This window comes from Trachemys scripta, chromosome 6 (assembly GCF_013100865.1).
Source record: "Trachemys scripta elegans isolate TJP31775 chromosome 6, CAS_Tse_1.0, whole genome shotgun sequence".
In the NCBI taxonomy this organism is placed as follows: Eukaryota; Metazoa; Chordata; order Testudines; family Emydidae; genus Trachemys; species Trachemys scripta.
This window is the reverse complement of record NC_048303.1, coordinates 24568705-24587212: the sequence shown is the minus strand read 5'-3', so window position 1 is coordinate 24587212 and position 18508 is coordinate 24568705. Positions and strand designations below refer to the sequence as shown.

General features: G+C 40.2%; 1 protein-coding gene across 3 annotated transcripts in view; it reads left to right on the top strand.

The window, feature by feature from the left end:
- RICTOR (RPTOR independent companion of MTOR complex 2) overlaps positions 1-18508 on the top strand; it is a 178563-nt gene that overhangs the window by 136849 nt on the left and 23206 nt on the right. For all 3 annotated transcript variants that reach the window (XM_034774897.1, XM_034774896.1, XM_034774898.1), the window contains 8 exons: positions 1963-2072; positions 2181-2268; positions 5323-5415; positions 6213-6319; positions 7971-8200; positions 9560-10589; positions 14727-14904; positions 17205-17289. In XM_034774897.1, the coding sequence (XP_034630788.1) occupies positions 1963-2072; positions 2181-2268; positions 5323-5415; positions 6213-6319; positions 7971-8200; positions 9560-10589; positions 14727-14904; positions 17205-17289 (1921 nt within the window). The remainder of the gene's footprint in view (positions 1-1962; positions 2073-2180; positions 2269-5322; positions 5416-6212; positions 6320-7970; positions 8201-9559; positions 10590-14726; positions 14905-17204; positions 17290-18508) is intronic.

Sequence of the window (18508 nt, the reverse complement as noted above, 5' to 3'; positions counted from 1 at the left end):
ACCTCTGTCCCCTTAATTAAATTCCCGTATTTCAACCGAGTTACCATGAATGATATCACTCTCCTGAGGATAACACAGCGAGATAAAGAACGGATGTTGCTTGAATGCCAGCAAACACTGGGACCATACGCTGTCAGGCTTTTGCAATGATACCAGATTTCTTGCTACTAGCATGGCGTGGTCAAGTGTCCTACCATGGAGGACGGAATAAGGCTGCACTGCCCAGAAACCTTCTGCAAAGGCTTTTGGAGTACCTCCAGGAGAGCTTCATGGAGATGTCCCTGGAGGATTTACCCTCCATCCCCAGACCTGTTAACAGACTTTTCTAGTAGCTGTACTGTCCACGAATGCATCCCAAGTCCTCAGGGCAAATTAATCATTAAAAAACACTTGCTTTTAAACCATGTTTTGTATTTACACTCACCAGAGGTCCCTTCGATGGCCTCATTGGGATACTGGGTTGGGAGGGTACTTCAGTCAGGCTGAGAAAAAGATCCTGGCTGTTGGGGAGAAGGGAGTGCTGTGTGCTCTCCGCAAGCTCATCCTCCTCCTCCTCCTCATCTTCCCCGTCCACAGAATCCTCAGGCATGGCTGAGATTACCCCTTCCTCGGAATCTACGGTCAGAGGTGGGGTAGTCGTGGCGGCTCCCCCTAGAATTGCATGCAGCTCAGCGTAGAAGCGGCATGTCTGCGGCTCTGACCCGGACCTTCCGTTTGCTTCTTTGGTTTTCTGGTAGGCTTGTCTGAGCTCCTTAACTTTCACGCGGCACTGTAGTGAGTCCTTATTGTGGCATCTCTCCATCATGCCCTTAGATTTTTTCAAATGTTTTGGCATTTCGTCTTTTGGAACCTAGTTCCGCTAGCACAGAATCCTCTCCCCATATAGCAATCAGATCCAGTACCTCCCGTACGGTCCATGCTGGTGCTCTTTTTCGATTCTCGGACTGCATGGTTACCTGCGCTGATGAGCTCTGCGTGGTCACCTGTGCTCTCCACGCTGGGCAAACAGGAAATGAAATTCAAAAGTTCGCGGGGCTTTTCCTGTCTACCTGGCCAGTGCATCAGAGTTCAGATTGCTGTCCAGATCGGTCACAATGGTGCACTGTGGGATAGCTCCTGGAGGCCAATAGCGTCAAATTTCGTCCATGCTAACCCTAATTCGAACTGGCAATATCGATTTTGGCCCTACTCCCCTTGTCAGGGAGGAGTAAAGAAATCGATTTTAAGAGCCCTTTATGTTGAAGTAAATGGCTTCGTTGTGTGTACGGGTGCAGGGTTAATTCGATTTAACGCTGCTAAATTCGAACTAAACTCATAGTGTAGACCAGGCCTTAGGTGGTCTAATGAAGATATTGACACACTATACTGTCAGAAAGTGAACAGGAACACTCAGACCCACTGACATTAATGGGGAGATAGCTTCCCTTCTCCAGATAGGTACTTGAGGGCAGCCTCTTGCTTCAGTACACTGAGAGCTATTGGAGATGGCAGCCATTTTGAAAGAGGGCAGGTCTTGGAATTCTCTATAGTAGGTCCATAATTCTTCAGCTTCTGTTAAAGGACAAGATTAGTTATTAAAATAAGTCTTTCTTTCCATTAATCCTACAAAAAATATTCAAATGTAGCCTACACGCAAGATTTCAGTGTTTAAACGAAAAGCTTGAATGATCTGTTCTTTTAGGATTATGAGAGAAAAAGTGCTATATCAGGTGCTAATTCTCTTAGCATCCATTTTTAAATTAATTTTATCCTCTAAAATAGTTGGGCAGATTTGTTGTAAATTTTCAGAAAATTCATTCTATATTCTAAGTACTATAATTACTGCACTAGCTGAAAAACTCAACCTTGATTATGGTCAGAAATAGTTTCTCCATAATATAGTAGTATATTGTAAATACTAGAAACATTTGTTGTCTGTCATATTATCAATGAGGTAATAGGCTCTATATTTCAATTTTTTAGGAGTACAATTTAAAATATGTTGAATTAATTGAAGAACAACTTAACGAAGCACTTACCACTTACCGTAAACCTATTGATGGTGATAACTATGTTCGTCGGAGCAACCAAAGGTAACTTCTGTTGCAAATAAACTCGTTTGACGAGGACATGAATTGTGATGGCTTTTTAAAAATGTCATAATTATTGCCATGAAAACAGATCATTTCTTTTTCTACCAGATTACAGCGGCCACATGTCTACCTGCCAGTTCACCTTTATGGCCAACTGGTGCACCACAAAACAGGCTGTCATTTGTTGGAAGTTCAGGTGAGGACATTGACAATAGATAAATTAAAAGTAGGGCTGTCAATTAATTGCAGATAACTCTCATGATTAACTAAAAAAAAATTAATCATGAATTAAAAAATTTATCGCGATTAATCAGTTTTAATTGCATTGTTAAACAATAGAATACTAATTGAAATTCAATATTTTGGGATGTTTTTCTATGTTTTAAAATACATTGATTTCAATTACAACACAGAATACAAAGTGTACACTGCTCACTCTTATTATTTTTTATTATAAATATTTGCACTGTAAAAAGATAAAAGAAACAATATTTTTCAATTCACCTCATAAAAGTACTGTAGAGCAATCTCTTTATCGTGAAAGTGCAACTTACAAATGTAGATTTTTTTTTTTGTTCCATAACTATACTCAAAAAAATAAAAGCAGCAACAACGCAAAACTTTAGTGTCTACAAGTCCACTCAGTCCTACTTCTCGTTCAGCCAGTTGCGAAGACAAACAAGCTTGTTTACATTTACGGGAGATAATGCTGCCCACTGCTTATTTACAATGTCACTGGTAAGTGAGAACAGGCGTTCGCATGGGACTTTTGTAGCCGGCATCGCAAGGTATTTCTGTGCCAGATATGGTAAACATTCATATGCCCCTTCATGCTTCAACTCCCACTCCAGAAAGAAATAGGACTGAGTGGTCTTCTAGGCTCTAAAGTTCTACATTGTTTTATTTCTGAATGCAGTTATTTTTTGTATATAATTCTAGTTTTGTAATTTCAACTTTCATGATAAAGAGATTGCATTACAGTACTTGTACTAGGTGAATTGAAAAATACTATTTATTTTTTTTACAGTGCAAATATTCGTAATAAAAAAAATAAAGTGAGCACTGTACACTTTGTATTGTGTTGCAACTGAAATCAATATATTTGAAAATGTAGAAAACAGAAAATATGTAAATAAATGTTATTCTATTGTTTAACAGTACATTTAATCTCTGTTATTTTTTTTATCACTTGGCAGCCCTAATTAAAAGTAAAAACTTTTCAAGTGTTTCTGTGTAACCCTTCTAGAATAATTGACTTGGGATAACCTCTATTTTGATCATCATTTGAACAGTCATTAAATGAAGATTCATAAAACTATGGCCTTTCCAAATTTCAAAGAAGTTATATCTTGCAAGGACAATCTTTACCTGCATTCTAGCATCATGTGAAATTATTTCCTTGTGTTGAAAACATCACAGAAATATCTTTCAATCTGCTTCTTACAACTGATGATTGTGAATGGTAGGGGCTATTTGAGGACAGGCAAACACATCACCAATCAGAAATGCTTTTTGGAGAGTTTGTTAGCTGAATGAACACTATAAGCAATGATTAGTAAAGCTATGCTTTTGCTTTATGCATATAGAGAATATGGATTGGGAATTTTTGTTAAAACAAATGTGTATTTTAGGTCCTTGAAAATGAAGAGAGAAATAAATTAGTCTGTTTTCATTTTAAAAAATTAACTTAGCGCTTAGAGTGAGTTTTATAGAATTGTTTAAATAAAATAAACTCAAGTGGAAGGCCAAATATTGCATTGATGTAATCCAATGAATCTGTCCCCTTTTGAGACCTGAATTAAACCTGGATAATTCACTAACAACTATATTTGATGCTTTCATTCAAGCTGCTAGTGAGCATCTGTTCATATAATTAAAATCATCACAGAGTTGGATAGAATATGACATGAGTGACAGTCTTTGTACAAAAGAGGCCTGAAAACCAGATAGGGACTGCACCACACCAAAAGCAGGGGGGAATGTTGTCTCGGCTTGCTGAGAGAAGGCAGCTGTGCTTTATGGCCGGAGGGGGAATGATGTCAGAAACTGCTACAAAAGGTGAATGGTGGTTGGCTTTGCGCGCTGACTCACCCCCAGGGAATGTGAGGTTGGTAGTCCCTTTTTCCTCACAGCAGGCAAGGCAGCTCTCTCCCTCCCTCCCCCCCAAGAGGTAGCAAATATCAGGTTGGTCTAGGACCTGTTGTGGGCGTTGTGCTAGTTGCTCCTTTTTAAGGCGGGCTGGGAAGGAATTTTTCCTGCACCACCAGACTGGCCTCGGTGGAGTGAGGATTTTTCCTCTTCCCCACAGCGGGTGTCAGGGAGGACCTTTCCTGGTAAGAAGAAAAGGTGGTAAGCCTTATGTCGCAACTTATTTTGTAAATGTGGGGTGGATGTCCAGTGCAGGTACTCCATAGGAAAGGCATCCAGTGACCTGGTAAAGGACTTAAAAGGATGTGCTGGATAAAGGAACAGAATTGGGGACTCCTATGATTTGTACGGCAGGGAGCCAAGCCCTCTCTTCCCCCCATTCTTATAGCCCACCTTAACCCTCCTACGAGGGGGATGGATGGTAAGGTCCAAGGCAGGGGTTGGCTGGAGGGACCTGGATGGAAAGAAGGGGGGCTGGTGGAAGCCCTGGGTAATGATTTGAATAAACATGGATTTTCCTACTCTGTACACTTTATCTGCTGGGTAGTCCCAGACATCTATTTAATAAAGTTGCAGCCTGATTAAAATCCATATCAAGTGTCTCCTGTCCTTCTTTCTGTATACCCAGACAACAGGGGGATTGTGGTTAGGTTTGAAGTACGTTGGATTGAGCTCTGCTGGGGAGATTAACTTGATTTAGGGATGTCATTATGTAATCATGCTATTAATCTCTGATTTGTAAATCATTTGGATGATGAGGGAAAGGAAAAAGAATATACTGAGAATCTCTTTACTCTTTGAATTGTAAAACTGCAATGAGAAGGTTTCCCAGTGGTGTAAAAGTAAGCTAACTAAGAATTAACATGTTGTATGCACTGATTACAGAATCGTTTGTTCCTCTTTGGGATATCAGGTAGTGTTAAGTTTATAATTTTCCTTCTGCATTATTGATGTTAATCAATCCAAGTTTTTATATGCTGGAACGGTCCAATTTAAAGTGTGCGTATGTAAACATTTGTTAAAAGCTTTAGGAGAACCTGATGTATTGAAACTTCCAATATTTATTCACTTTGAACTAAGTTTTTTTGTTCTCCTCCTCTAGAGTGTTGTCCCAGATTTAAGTTACACTGTTCGTTCCCCGATGTTGGATAAGTGGGAAGGAATTAAACATCTGAAAGCAGCCCTTTGGGCCTTGGTTAGTAATAGACATATGTATTGCTTTTCTTTCCTCTTATTTCTGCTGTAATTTTTCAGATACTGAAATAATTAAGGAATTGGTTTTAAGTAAAAGTAGTTCACAAAACTTACTCTTCTGGTATCCTAGCTGGTCTTTCTGATGAAATACTATGCATTGCATGTGACTCCTGTAAAAAAGTGAAGTCTAACAATGATTTTTTAAAAGCAAAAGAATGTGTATCATGTATGGCAATATGTGTGGCTAATCTTCAGGGGATATGACTTGCTGTGACCTGCGTGATATCACCATAATTTTTCCAAAACAGTTTTTTGGGGGGCGGGACATCGACTGGTGGGTTTGAACCTACCTGGTTCAACTGACCCACTGCGGGGAGATAGGAGGGAAGCCTGAAGTCTTTTTGGGGTGGAGCAGGAACAAAATTGGACATTAGTTTCATCATATATCATGGGTCTGTCTTCCCTCCCTCCTCAATGTTTGTTCTCTGTGCCCCAGTCCAAGTTGACTATTAATGGGGACAAGTAAAGTGCCAGTATGATGAGGGGAAATGTAGGATTATCCTTGTTCGGTTATCCCAGAGCCCAAGGTGGCATATGGTGCTCCGTGTCCTTCATTGCTCACAGGTGAAAAATACCAGAAGGATTGGCTATCTGCTCCTCAAAGTTAAAGATTTGAAGTTATAATAAAATTGTGACCAGATGGCATTTCACCTTATTAGCATGCCAAGAGTGTTGTGGGCACCACTACAAATGACATCAGCAGTTAAATTTATTTAATGGCAAATAACTTCATTCCAGGGAAATATCGGATCATCAAATTGGGGACTTAACTTGCTTCAAGAAGAGAATGTGATTCCTGACATAATGGCACTTGCCCAGCACTGTGAAGTTCTGTCCATTAGGGGGTATGTATATCTAATTTTAAAATTAAAATCTTCAAATAGTATTTCCTGACAGGCCTAGAATGTATAAAGATTTCTACTTTTGCTTACACTGGATTCCTTTATTAAACATCATTGACAAAGTTTGAGAAATTTTCCAGGTCCTCTAAATAGGTCAAAAGTTTATTTGCAGGAAGTGTCATGGAAACTAGGTTAGGAAGGCCATCATGAAAGGCATTTATTTTAATTTTGTTTTTCTAAAGAAGCAAGTAAAATTATTAGAAGTTCTTAAATCTCTGCCACTATTCTTTTCGATTTTTATTCAGTAATATTTGTACAAGTTTTTAGGAGGCAACAGATAAAATGTATTTGGTCTCCAAAAACCTATTCTCACATTACCCCTTAGACTGTTTGAATGTAATAAAAAATGAGAAACACACAGTTAATATGTGGGTTAAGTGGTTTGACCAGAATCCCATAGGAACTTTGTGGCAGCAGAATGCATGCTAGTGATTTTAGACCCTTGTGTTCCCTTGATCTCAGTCTGTCTGTTCCCCTCTGCTCCACCTACCCACTCTGGTTTCTGCAACCTTGTCTCCCCCTCTGCTCTTATTTTCTCTTTTTCCCTTCAACTCTATTCCATTCCTCACCCCTCTGCATTTGAATCAGGCCACTGCTTCTGTTTCTCCATGTTACCTAGGTGTCAGCATGAGGAGCATTGAGAGGACAGGAAAGATGTCTCCCTGCTCTCAATTCCTGTGTGTTGCACCAGATTGGCCCCCATCTGGCAGGAGAAACAATTGCAGTTCTGTTCAGCCACCTGCAGCCATAATAAATCTCTATTGAGCATGTGTGAACTGAGAATTTTAGAAGGCTTATAACTTGGCCAAATTTGGATGAATTTTCACAGGGACAGCAAAAGGCATATCACTGGCATCAGTGCATCTCTTTGCCAAATTTCTGTGCTAAAGCATGGACATGCTATAGCATCTGTTTAAAACGGTAATTTTTTAACATGGGCAAATGACATTTTCCCCTAAACTTGTTTTTGGAATCTTACCTGAAACTTCAGGAAAAGAACCCACACACCCACCAAAAAAAACAAAAACAGAAAACAAAAATAGAAAACAACCCACAACTTCCACCAGCAGTCTGAGGCAGATACTCAACACAGAAAATTTCAGCCCCAACAGTTAGTCATAGTTATAAATAACTGAAAAAAGGGTCTTATAATGGAAAGTGTTGGGCAAAATTAACTATAGGCACTGCTACCAGTTCAGCCTATACATTTCTATTACTGTATTTCTTGTTACATGGAGAGTTTCTTACTTTTTATTTAGTTCTGTACTGTAAAACAAACAGGAAGTATGAACTGATTAACATTGCTGTATGAACCTTAACTTTAACTTTTTAAAACTGTGGAACATTAACATTGCATTACACAAGTTTATTTTTTTTCCCATTTAATATATTTAACATGTAGTTGTTACCTGTACGACACTTGCTCTGATTTGTTTTTCCCATTAAATAGAACAAAAAAAGCTACTCAGCTGGTCTATATTGGATTATCTTGAACTTTGTTTCTTCTTAAAAATCAAATGTATGTTTGAATAACTCAGATCTATTGATTAAATCAGGCTGTTACTTTTTTTTTTATTATTATTATTAAATACAGAACCTGTGTCTACGTGCTTGGTCTAATAGCCAAAACTAAACAAGGTTGTGACATTCTGAAGCAGCACAATTGGGATGCAGTGAGACACAGTCGTAGACAGCCATGGCCAGTAGTCCCTGATGACATGGAGCAACTCTGCAATGAGCTCTCTTCTATACCCAGCACTCTTAGCTTGAACTCGGGGTCCACCAGTTCTAGGCATAACAGTGAAAGTGAATCTGCACCATCAAGTAAGCATAGCTAGAATTAATGGTACAGTGGTTCAAAACAACATCTAGAAATTGTTTTTGTAGGTACAGTATTATACTTACAACCTTGGTGTAAATTTTCTGGGCTTAATAATAATATTACATTTGTTTTGTGATCGATATTGGGAATTTAAATCTGCTGCTAACCATACTGTATTTAGAATCTTTAAATAGCCCTAAAGAATGCAGCACTGCTGATTGGAGGTTAGTCTCAGGTTAAGTATTAAATACAATAATGTAGCTATATCTTTGAAACAATGAAATCTTTAACATATAAAATATTTTGTAAAAGATAAGTAACCTGACAAACCAGAATTTGAAGAGATGTCTTCCTTTTCTGATGGGTACAGAAACTAGTATAGACAAGTACTACGTGTTGCAGAAATTGAAACAAAAACATAGTAATACTTATAGTCATTGTAAACACCAAAGGAAATGATTTTTTCAATAGCTTATGAGGAATTTAGTAACAAGTCCCATTGCATTTCAGTGAGACTTGTGTGCCTAAATTCTTTAGATGTTTAGATACCTTCAGTTGTCAGGTTACTTGCATTACCTTTTTTTTTTTTTTTTTAAGAAATTGTACATATTGACAGGTGAAAGGATATTTTAGAAAATTTGTGATAGGCAGCTATTTTTAAGCAATTGTTCTGTAGATCATTAAATTCAATAATTATAGTCATCAGGAATAAACACACAGTGTAGGTTGGGAGATCACACAAATTTAATTCTCAGTGTGTTAGCTACATGCAGAGAATACCTTTCAAAACGCTTGAAATAGCTGGTTGCTTTTTTTGTTTTTGTTTGAGTTCCCCTTTTATGAAGACTAAAATAACTGGCACACGTGGCTATATAGCTTACACTCAAAACTCATATTTGTACAAACCATTTAGGCATCCACATTTTAAAAATATGTTGTATGAAGAAATGAACAAAATATGAATGAATTTTAAAAGTGTGATTCAAGCTGTGTGATTCAGATTTTAAGTTTGATGCAGCTTCTATTAACAAAGAATGTAACTACAATTCGTTTTATGGAAATTTCTTAGCATTGGCTCTAGGGAAAGTTAACAGCCATCTTTTTCAAAGAACAAAAATAATGTTTTTAGGCAACAAGGCAAGAGAAGGGGATTGTTTTTTCTAAGCAGGAAACAAATGCTAATTTAAAATGTGACTCGTGCATCATAACATACACGTTTACTTCTTTTTGTTTTAGAATTATTAAATGTATTTACCTGATCTTACTGTGTATCAAGTTTCAGTAATTTTTCAATAAGTTTTTTACAATTTACTTACTAGAAATATCAGCATTCAGTAATAAGAATCCTTATTTAATTTCAGGTATGTTTATCATGGAGGATGACCGGTTTGGCAGTACTTCTACTAGCACATTTTTCCTAGATATCAATGAGGATGCAGAACAAACATTTTATGACAAACCTGGACCCTTAAAGGATAAGGATCGTAGTCCTTTTCCCTTTTTTGCTTCTAGCAGATTTGTGAAGAATCGCATCCTAAATTCACTTACTTTGCCTAATAAAAAACATAGAAGTAGCAGCGATCCTAAAGGAGGCAAACTGTCCTCATCAGACAGTAAATCAGGCTTGAGGCGAAATCGTACAGTAACAGAGCCTTCCAGTAGTATAGACTTTACTCCTGGGGATGAATTCACTCCTGGGTTCAGAGTTCCTAAAATCCATACTTTACGCTTAGAAACTTCATTTGTTGCGAGCAAGCACATGGAAGATACAGGTAGTACCCCAAGTATTGGAGAAAATGATCTAAAGCTGCCAAAAGGTCTTGGAAATGAAAATCACAGGGAAAACACAAGCAGAGAGAGACTAATAGCAGATGGTTCTACACAAACACATTTCAAGAGTCGTAGCTTAAGTTTTAATACGGATACCACAACAAGTGGCATAAGCTCAATGAGCTCAAGTCCATCAAGGGAGACGGTGGGTGTGGACACTACAAATGTAGACACTGACTGTGGAAGTTTGAGTACTGTGGTAAGTACAAAAACAGTTAAAACAAGCCACTGTTCAACACCACAATCTAACCACCTGCCTCTTTCAAAATCAATTTCTGTATCCCTGGTGCCCCCAGGGTCTTCTCATACGCTTCCTCGAAGAGCACAGTCCCTTAAAGCTCCTTCCCTTGCTACCATAAAGAGTCTTGCTGACTACAACTTTAGTTATACAAGTTCTCGAGATGCCTTCGGCTACGCTACACTGAAACGCTTACAGCAGCAAAGGATGCATCCTTCACTGTCGCATTCAGAAGCCTTAGCATCTCCAGCAAAGGATGTGCTGTTTACTGACACTATTACCATGAAGTCTGGGAGCTTGGATTCTCGGCTAACGCCAAGCAGGTAAGAGGCATCCATGCTAATTTATTATTTCACAAGCATAGCTGCAAATTAAATGAAATTTTTTTCTCATGAAAATTACTTCTACAGCTTTCTGCTAATGATAGGTAACATTCAATGCCTAATGATCCACAAATCCATTGGAAGCAGTGTAACTGTGTTAAGGGAATAATCAATCAACTAGGGATCTGAACTTCCTAATTGCTGTTCTAAAAGGCCCAGCACACACAACTGTCCTCAGAACCTCTTTGCCAGGTAGACCCGTCACAGGAACAACTATTTTCTTATGTATCTTGGTGTTTTTTCCCATTTAACTTTTTTGGTTGTGTTTTTTTTGTTTTGTTTTTTTAATTGTTAAATACTAATATTTCTTAAGCGGAAATAATAATGATTCAGACTCATCTCCCTGTTTTCATTCAATGAGAGCAAACTACCAGCTGCTGAAGTCCCAGCACACTCCCCCTTTTTATCAGGTCACTCCCTGAACTCTGTTTCCAGAGCTTTGTCTTTTGTATTAGTCTTTGACTCAAATGTGTCTCAAATTTGAGACTGCTCCTGGCAAGGAGAAGTTTTCTAGCTCTGTTTTTTTCTATCTGCGCCCTCTCCCTCCAACACACACATTCTTTCACCAGCATCCTGGTTGATGTGACAGAAAGGGGAGAGGTTACCATAGTTGTTTCTTCTCTGGAGCCTCCTGGCTGCTGCACAGGAGGCAGGCATCTGGTGCTCTGTCTCCCACGAATAATTCTAGTGCCTGCCTCTGTTGCTCATTGCTTTCCCAAGCTGCAGCAGCATGAAATAGGACATATTTGACTTTCTCATATGTTCTAAATTTAGGGGCATAGTTTTTAAAATCTTGATCTTATGATAGGATATGGTCCTTTTTTAGTCGAATGTAATTTGAGAGGTGCATAGTGCCCACAACTTCCATTTAAGTTATGATTACTGAGCATCTTTCAGGTCATGCCCCAAATCATCATCATAAGCTCACACCTGTTTTATTACTGACTAGACCTCAGGAAAATGTCCTCACTCTTTACCTACACTAGTGTTTTTTCTTCTTGTCTTTCCCTGAGCAAAATAATTAAGTTCATAGGTTAATATTAAATTCCTAACTCGGCAGTTGGAAATGAGGAAAATAGTGGCAAATAGGTGTCATTAGAACATTTAAAGTGGTATGGCTGTTTTGTGGTGTTCACTCATTGTAGTAAGTAGTTGTCTAGGTCTAGATTAATGGCATGAATTTTTTTCTGCATCAGTTGCTACTCTAATTAGTGCTAGTACGCAGAGATACTTATTAGAATAAGATACCAAGAATAAAATCCAATTCTACCTACTTTAACCATGAGACCAGCAAATGAAGCAGTGGTCCTACAGATGATCTCCTTCACTACACAACCCTGATTCATGCATAGAAATTAGAAATTAATGGAGATATCCCATCTCCTAGAACTGGAAGGGACCTTGAAAGGTCATCGAATCCAGCCCCCTGCCTTCACTAGCAGGACCAAGTACTGATTTTGCCCCAGATCCCCAAGCGGCCCCCTCAAGGATTGAACTCACAACCTGGGTTTAGCAGGCCAATGCTCAAACCACTGAGCTATCCCTCCCCCCCATCCCTGCATAGAGAGGTCCATCCTGTATACTGAATGTGCCAGGAGTCCTGTGGAAAAAGTAATATTTGATCATGTAATTAAAGATTATCGAGTATACACACACACAAGGGGACTGAATTAAGGTTGCACAGCTATTTTTAATTGTCGGATTTCCTAAGCTTTGAGTGCTTGACTTGGCAAACAATGATCTTTTAACATAGTTTTTGTATTTAATTTCCTATGTTTTTAAAAAGCAAAGGGGGAACGGGGAAAAAATAAATTTAATTATACAACATAATATTGACACCCATATGGGTCATTGGTAGGGTTGAGACCTTTAGATCCACCACATACCTCTGCCACTTGAGCTAGCAGAGTAACTGATAGCTGTTAGTAGGTTGTGCTTTATGTGGACCAGTACTAAAGGGGAATGAGAGACAGTTTGCCAGATATCTGCTGATAACAGAGGGATGGGAGACTCCAGAATCTTGGGTTCCGTTCCAAGATCTGTAGGGGGAGTGCACTAGTGGGCACAGACTCTTCTTCCCATTCCCTCAAAGCATGACCCCTTCTGCCCCATCCCCTCCAACATGTTCTTGTCTCTTCCTCACCGCTCACTATCCCTCCCCATCCTGTTCTTCTTCCATAGTCACTCCCAGTCTTCATTCCTCAGAACTCTTATCCCATTGATCAGCCAGTCCCATTCTCCGCTACTTGGCACCTCATCTGATCTCTCTCTCTCTCCACTCACCCAGTCCCACCTCCTGCATTCACCATCATACTGGTTCCCAGTCCCAATCCCCGCATTGGTTCATCTCATCTCATTGTGCCCTTCACCCCCAGCTCCTGTCTATTTTTTACCAGTCAGTACCAGTTTTCCCCCTGCACCCTGGCTCTTTATCAGATCTGTCTCCCTTCTTTTCTCCTACCCACTGGCTTTCAGTCCCAGGCTTTTGCATAGCCAGTTCCAGACTTCCCTGTCCCAATTTCCCTCTCCTCTCTCCTCACCAATACTAGTTCGCCCTCCCAGGTTCCTTGTCCCCATTTCTTCCACTCTCCATCCTTGGGTACAGATCTTGTCCCCTCTGCATTCAGTTCTCGTGGTTTTTTCCTCCACTCTATCTGAGCCCAGCCAGGGTAGGGAAATCATTGAGCACACAGGAGAAAGAGTCCCTGCTCTCAGTTCTAGTGCCCAGACCTGGAATGGCCTGCAACAGCCCAGAGCTGCAGTTGTAGGAAGAGATCTGCTCAGTACCAGGAACACACCCAGTGAAGACAATCTTTGGAGAATTTAGCCCAGGGATGGGCAAACGTTTTGGCCTGAGGGCCACATCTGGGTGGGGAAATTTGCATGCAGGGCCATGAATGTAGGGCTGGGGCAGGAAGTTAGGATGTAGGAGGGAGTGCAGTGTGTGGGAGGGGTGTGGTGTGCAGCAAGGGGCTCAGGGGCAAGGGGTTGGGGTGCAGGAGGGGGTGCGGGGTGTGGCAGGAGGCTCAAGGCAGGGAGTTAGGGGGTTGGGATGCAGGAAGGGGTGCAGGGTGCGGCAAGGGGCTCAGGGCAAGAGGTTGGGGTGCGGCTGGGGTGTGGGGTGCAGGAGGGGTTTGGGGTTTGGGCTCTGGCACGGCGCCGCTTACCTGGAGCAGCTCTGGGGTAGCAGCGGCGCGCACTGGGGCCAAGGCAGGCTCCCTGCCTGCCTTGATGCCACACCGCTCCCAGAAGCGGCCGGCACCATGGCCCCTGGGGGAGGGGAGGGCAGAGGGCTCTACGTACTGCCCTCACCTGCAGGTACCTCCCCCAAAGCTCTCATTTGCTGCAGTTCCCCCTTTCCAGCCAATGGGAGCTGTGGGGGGCGGTGCCTGCAGGCGAGGGCAGCGTGCGGAGCTCTCTGCCCCCCCACTCCCAGGGGCTGCAGGGACAGGGTGCCAGCCACTTCCGGGAGCAGCGTGGGGCCCACGGCACCACGGGGATGGCAATCCCGCGGGCTGGATCCAAAGCCCTGATGGGCCAGATCCGGCCCACGGGCTGTAGTTTGCCCACCCCTGATTTAGCCACTGAAATCTAAAATCTCTATTGAGCATATGTGAAATGTGATTTTTTTTTTCCCCCCCTAAGGCTTGTAACTTGGCCAAATTCAGGCAAATATCAAAAGTCACATCCTTGGCACAGAGGCCACCCCTTGCCAAATGTCAGGTCCTTTCCCCCAAATCATGGGTGTGCTAGTTTCCCAAATAAAGGTTGTCAGACATTTTTTTAACATTGGCAAAATGTATATTTCCTTCACCTTGTTCTTGGAAATAGATAAACTATTTTGGCTGAAATTTTCCAAAAGAAATTTCAGCCTGAAGCAGACACCTGGCATGGAAAATTTAAGCCCAAGTGGTTAAAATCTGGCCAAGTCATAAGTAACTGGAAATGGGGTCTTATACTGGGATGTGTTTGGCAACCTTAACACAGGCAGTACTAACAACCCCCACCTATAGATGCAGAATCTAAAAAGGAGTGATTGTCAGAAGTTTGTCATTTGTTCTTTTAATTATCTTACAGGTTCATGAAAGCTTTAAGTTATGCCTCACTAGATAAAGAAGATTTATTAAGCCCTATTAACCAAAACACACTGCAGCGTTCCTCCTCTGTTCGGTCCATGGTGTCCAATGCAACGTATGGTAGTACTGATGATTACATTGGCCTTGCTCTCCCAGTGGATATCAATGAAATATTTCAGGTATGTACACAGCAATGTGTTTAACTGATGTACAGAATGAAAATGAGTTTGCATTTATTTTCATGAGTAATGCCAAAACTTCCCCCACTGATTCAGTATTCTGTTAAGATGTGTGAAATTCTCATCTACCTCAATGAGGAGATCTACATATGTAGGAATAGCCGGATACTGAAATTTCTGAGTTGCACACGTTTTTGAAATGGGGACACTTTCCTACCTTAGTTATTTACAGAAGAGTTCCAATCCATTTTGACACATAGTTTTGGAAGGGTGTTTTTCATTTAAATTAACTGTTCTTAGATAAAAAGCTAATGAATTCAAGTAGAAAACCTATGCTTCTTGATTTTGAAATCTCAGCACTCCCTAACAGCTATGTATGTGATATTATTTTGTGTTTCATCACAATAGGACTTCCTGTTGACATTGTTTTATACTAAAATTGGCATAATCATTTTTCACCTCCTCCATCTGCACTTGATCTTCCCTCGTGAAATCCTTCTGCCACTCCCAGTGCGCTCCCATCATTAAATAAATACTGCTTCATTTCTCTTCTCCTCCTCCTCCTCTACATGCTCTCTCGCCTGTTTTTTCTTCTCTAACCCTTTGTAGGTCCTCTGCGATCTCATTTCTCTTCTGCTACACTTGGTTGTTTTCACTACTGGCCAACTTAGATGCTCTTCCATGTTCTCATCCTCCTTGATCTACTGATAGCCTATCACTTCCCCCTCTTTTACCATTCATTTGACTGTCTCTGCCTTTCTCATCAAACTCTCCTTCAGCAGAATTTTCCTCATTGGCTTCACTTCCTTTTTGTTGGTGGTGTTCAAGGTTCTGTCCTTGCCCCCTCATCTTACTGCACCCTTTTCTTAAGTAAACTTTTTCTTTTTACATCTGCCATCTCTCTGCTGGTGGTTCCCAAATCTAACTTTGTATCCCTCCAGTAATGTTCTGCAACTTTCTCTACCCAAACACATACCTAAATAACTGCACAGATAACATACATATATGGACTTCAAGCTGCCAGCTCAAAACAACTATAGTGCAATGTGGAACTCTGTTCATCCCCAAAGCCCTCTTCCTCGTTTCTGTTAATAATTGCACCATCCTCCCTGTTACCCTACTTCACAAACTTGATGTAATGTTTTTACTGTACTCTTCAGTGCACACGTCCAGACTTGATAAATCCTGCCAATTCTTTCACAATTTGTACAGCATCTAGCATGATGGGGCCCTTACCCTGATTGAGTTCTGTAAATGCTACTGTAATCTAAGTAATGAATAATTCATCTTCAAAATGTGACCCATCTTCTACACCACTAGTGCTAAAGAACCTGGTTGATGCCATGGCTATATTACTCTCCTATCCAGCATGCTGTATCTAAAATAATCTTCCTTGAATGTCCCTCACTCTTTGCATTTCTGCACTCTTTTCTGATCATTTTTCATCATATTCAAACTTGCTCATTCTCATCTTCATGGCTGCAGATACCACTGCTAGTGCCTAGTTCTCCCTTCCCTATCCTGACTTCCAGCTCAGCGCACCTAGCTATTCCTAGGGACGTGTAGAATATCCTCTGATCCTGTACGATGTAGTTTCATTCCTCCTTCAAATTCCTGCTCAGGACTCACTTTGGTTAGACTTCCAGTACTGATCTCTCGCCAATATCTGTTCTTCTATCAAACTTTGTTCCATCAAATTTATCATATAATATACTATACAATATCTAAAAACTATGTACACAATAGAGGAAAAAAACAAAGAACTAATAAGATGTGTAACTACATAAGTAATTTATTCCTTGATTTTTACTGTTGTAATCCTCTTTCCAATATTTCCTTTCACCCTCTACCATTAATTGTTTTGCTATACATAAGGGCTTGTCTACATGTGGGGAAAAGCCTACAGTAGCTGTTAGTGCGGAGTAGATACTGTACACTGATTTCCTATGTGGACACTTTCTGGGCTCTCTGCACACTAACTTCCCCATGTAATCAAGCCCTTACTTGCATCTTAAACTCTATGGAGTAGAGTTCTGTCCTTAAAGCACCTTTCACATGTATGATATTTGTAGAAATATTTGTAGATGCAGCAAATGATATAATCTTCAGGTTATTGTGTGCACTTTGTCTATTAGCTGTATAGATTATAAAAACGTAACTAATTGTGATCATCTTGTTTTATAGGCTTCAGTTTCCAGCTGTTCAACAAAATCTAAAAAAAATTTCTGCATATTAGTTCAAAGATCCTTTAATGACTTTCTTGAAACACTTCTACATAACTTTCATTTAAAATGTTTCAGGTTAAGGAGACTCCTTATTTCCAAAAGAAAACCATGCCTCCATTTGATGACCGTGGAACTAGAGTCTTTGCATCTGATGTAGGAGGTAGTTGTTTTTTCTTTTCAATGCCATTTAATTATATAGCTTGACTTTACCATACTTTTTTTTTCTTTCCTTACCCTTCTTGAAAAGGTTATTCTTAGCTGTTCAGTTTTGAGGACTGAATTTAGATTTTTCAGGATAATGGAGCATTGGCCCCATATCAGATCTTGCTTGCAAGATGTCCTGGTCTTGCTTGGAAGCAAGATAACACACCAGGGAAAAGAACTAGAGACCAATTGAGAAACAACTGATCATGATGGGTTAGAGAAAGCAAACTAACTGTAAACCAGGGCAGAAATTCTCTCCCCCATTGATAGTAAGGTACGTCTCCACCAATTGTTGCCCACTATTTGTAACCTGGAAGAATGGTTAGATTCCCGTTTCCTCTGGATGATCATCTTTGCCTGCTTGGTAACCTGACTTTCTGCCATAAGCATATTCAACCACCGTCTCATGGTCTTCTCTGACTACTTGTGTATTTCCTGGTGGTATTGACCTACAAAGCCTTACCGCTTATGATTTTCCTACTGAAACGCCACCTCTCTCCTTGTGAGATACATTGTAACAATTGAAATCAGCAGGGGCGCTTGAGCGGGACACCCCGCCCTACTCCAGTATGGTGTAAAAGATGGTGTTCTTTGGGGTGGATAGCGTGTTTCCTTTAGGAATGTTTCCCCTTCTTAGATCAAAATAGTCAGAATCCACTGACCTTCAGGTCTCACTGCAAGACACGTGTTTTTAAAGAGCTACTGAAGAAAGAAATATTGTTAGTGGCAATGTAAAGGGAAAGTGGGGGATTTGGTTTATTTTTGGGCTTCCTGGTTATTTACTGTTATGGGGTTGCTTTTCTTCTTTGTTGTAATTTTAACTGGTTATCAGCAGCACTTGCAGTGTCTTGGTTAGTTGTGTAGTTATCAAACTTGTCACATACAAAAACTATTATACAAAAGGTTTTGATTGCATACATCAGTTTGTTGCACCAATAAAAGAGAAGGTCAAATACCTGCTTCTATTTTTGTATATATTGAGTTTATACCAAAGTTTCATGCTTTTATTTTGAAAGGGAGTCAATATTTATTATGGGGTTTTTTTGCATTATTAATGTTGAAATATATTCATTATTGGCTGTGCATATTTTCTTCAATTTGAATGTTCAATGGATGTATTTTAATTTTGCAGTATTTTGACGGTCTTACTCACAAAGAAATTGAGGTTGTATGGG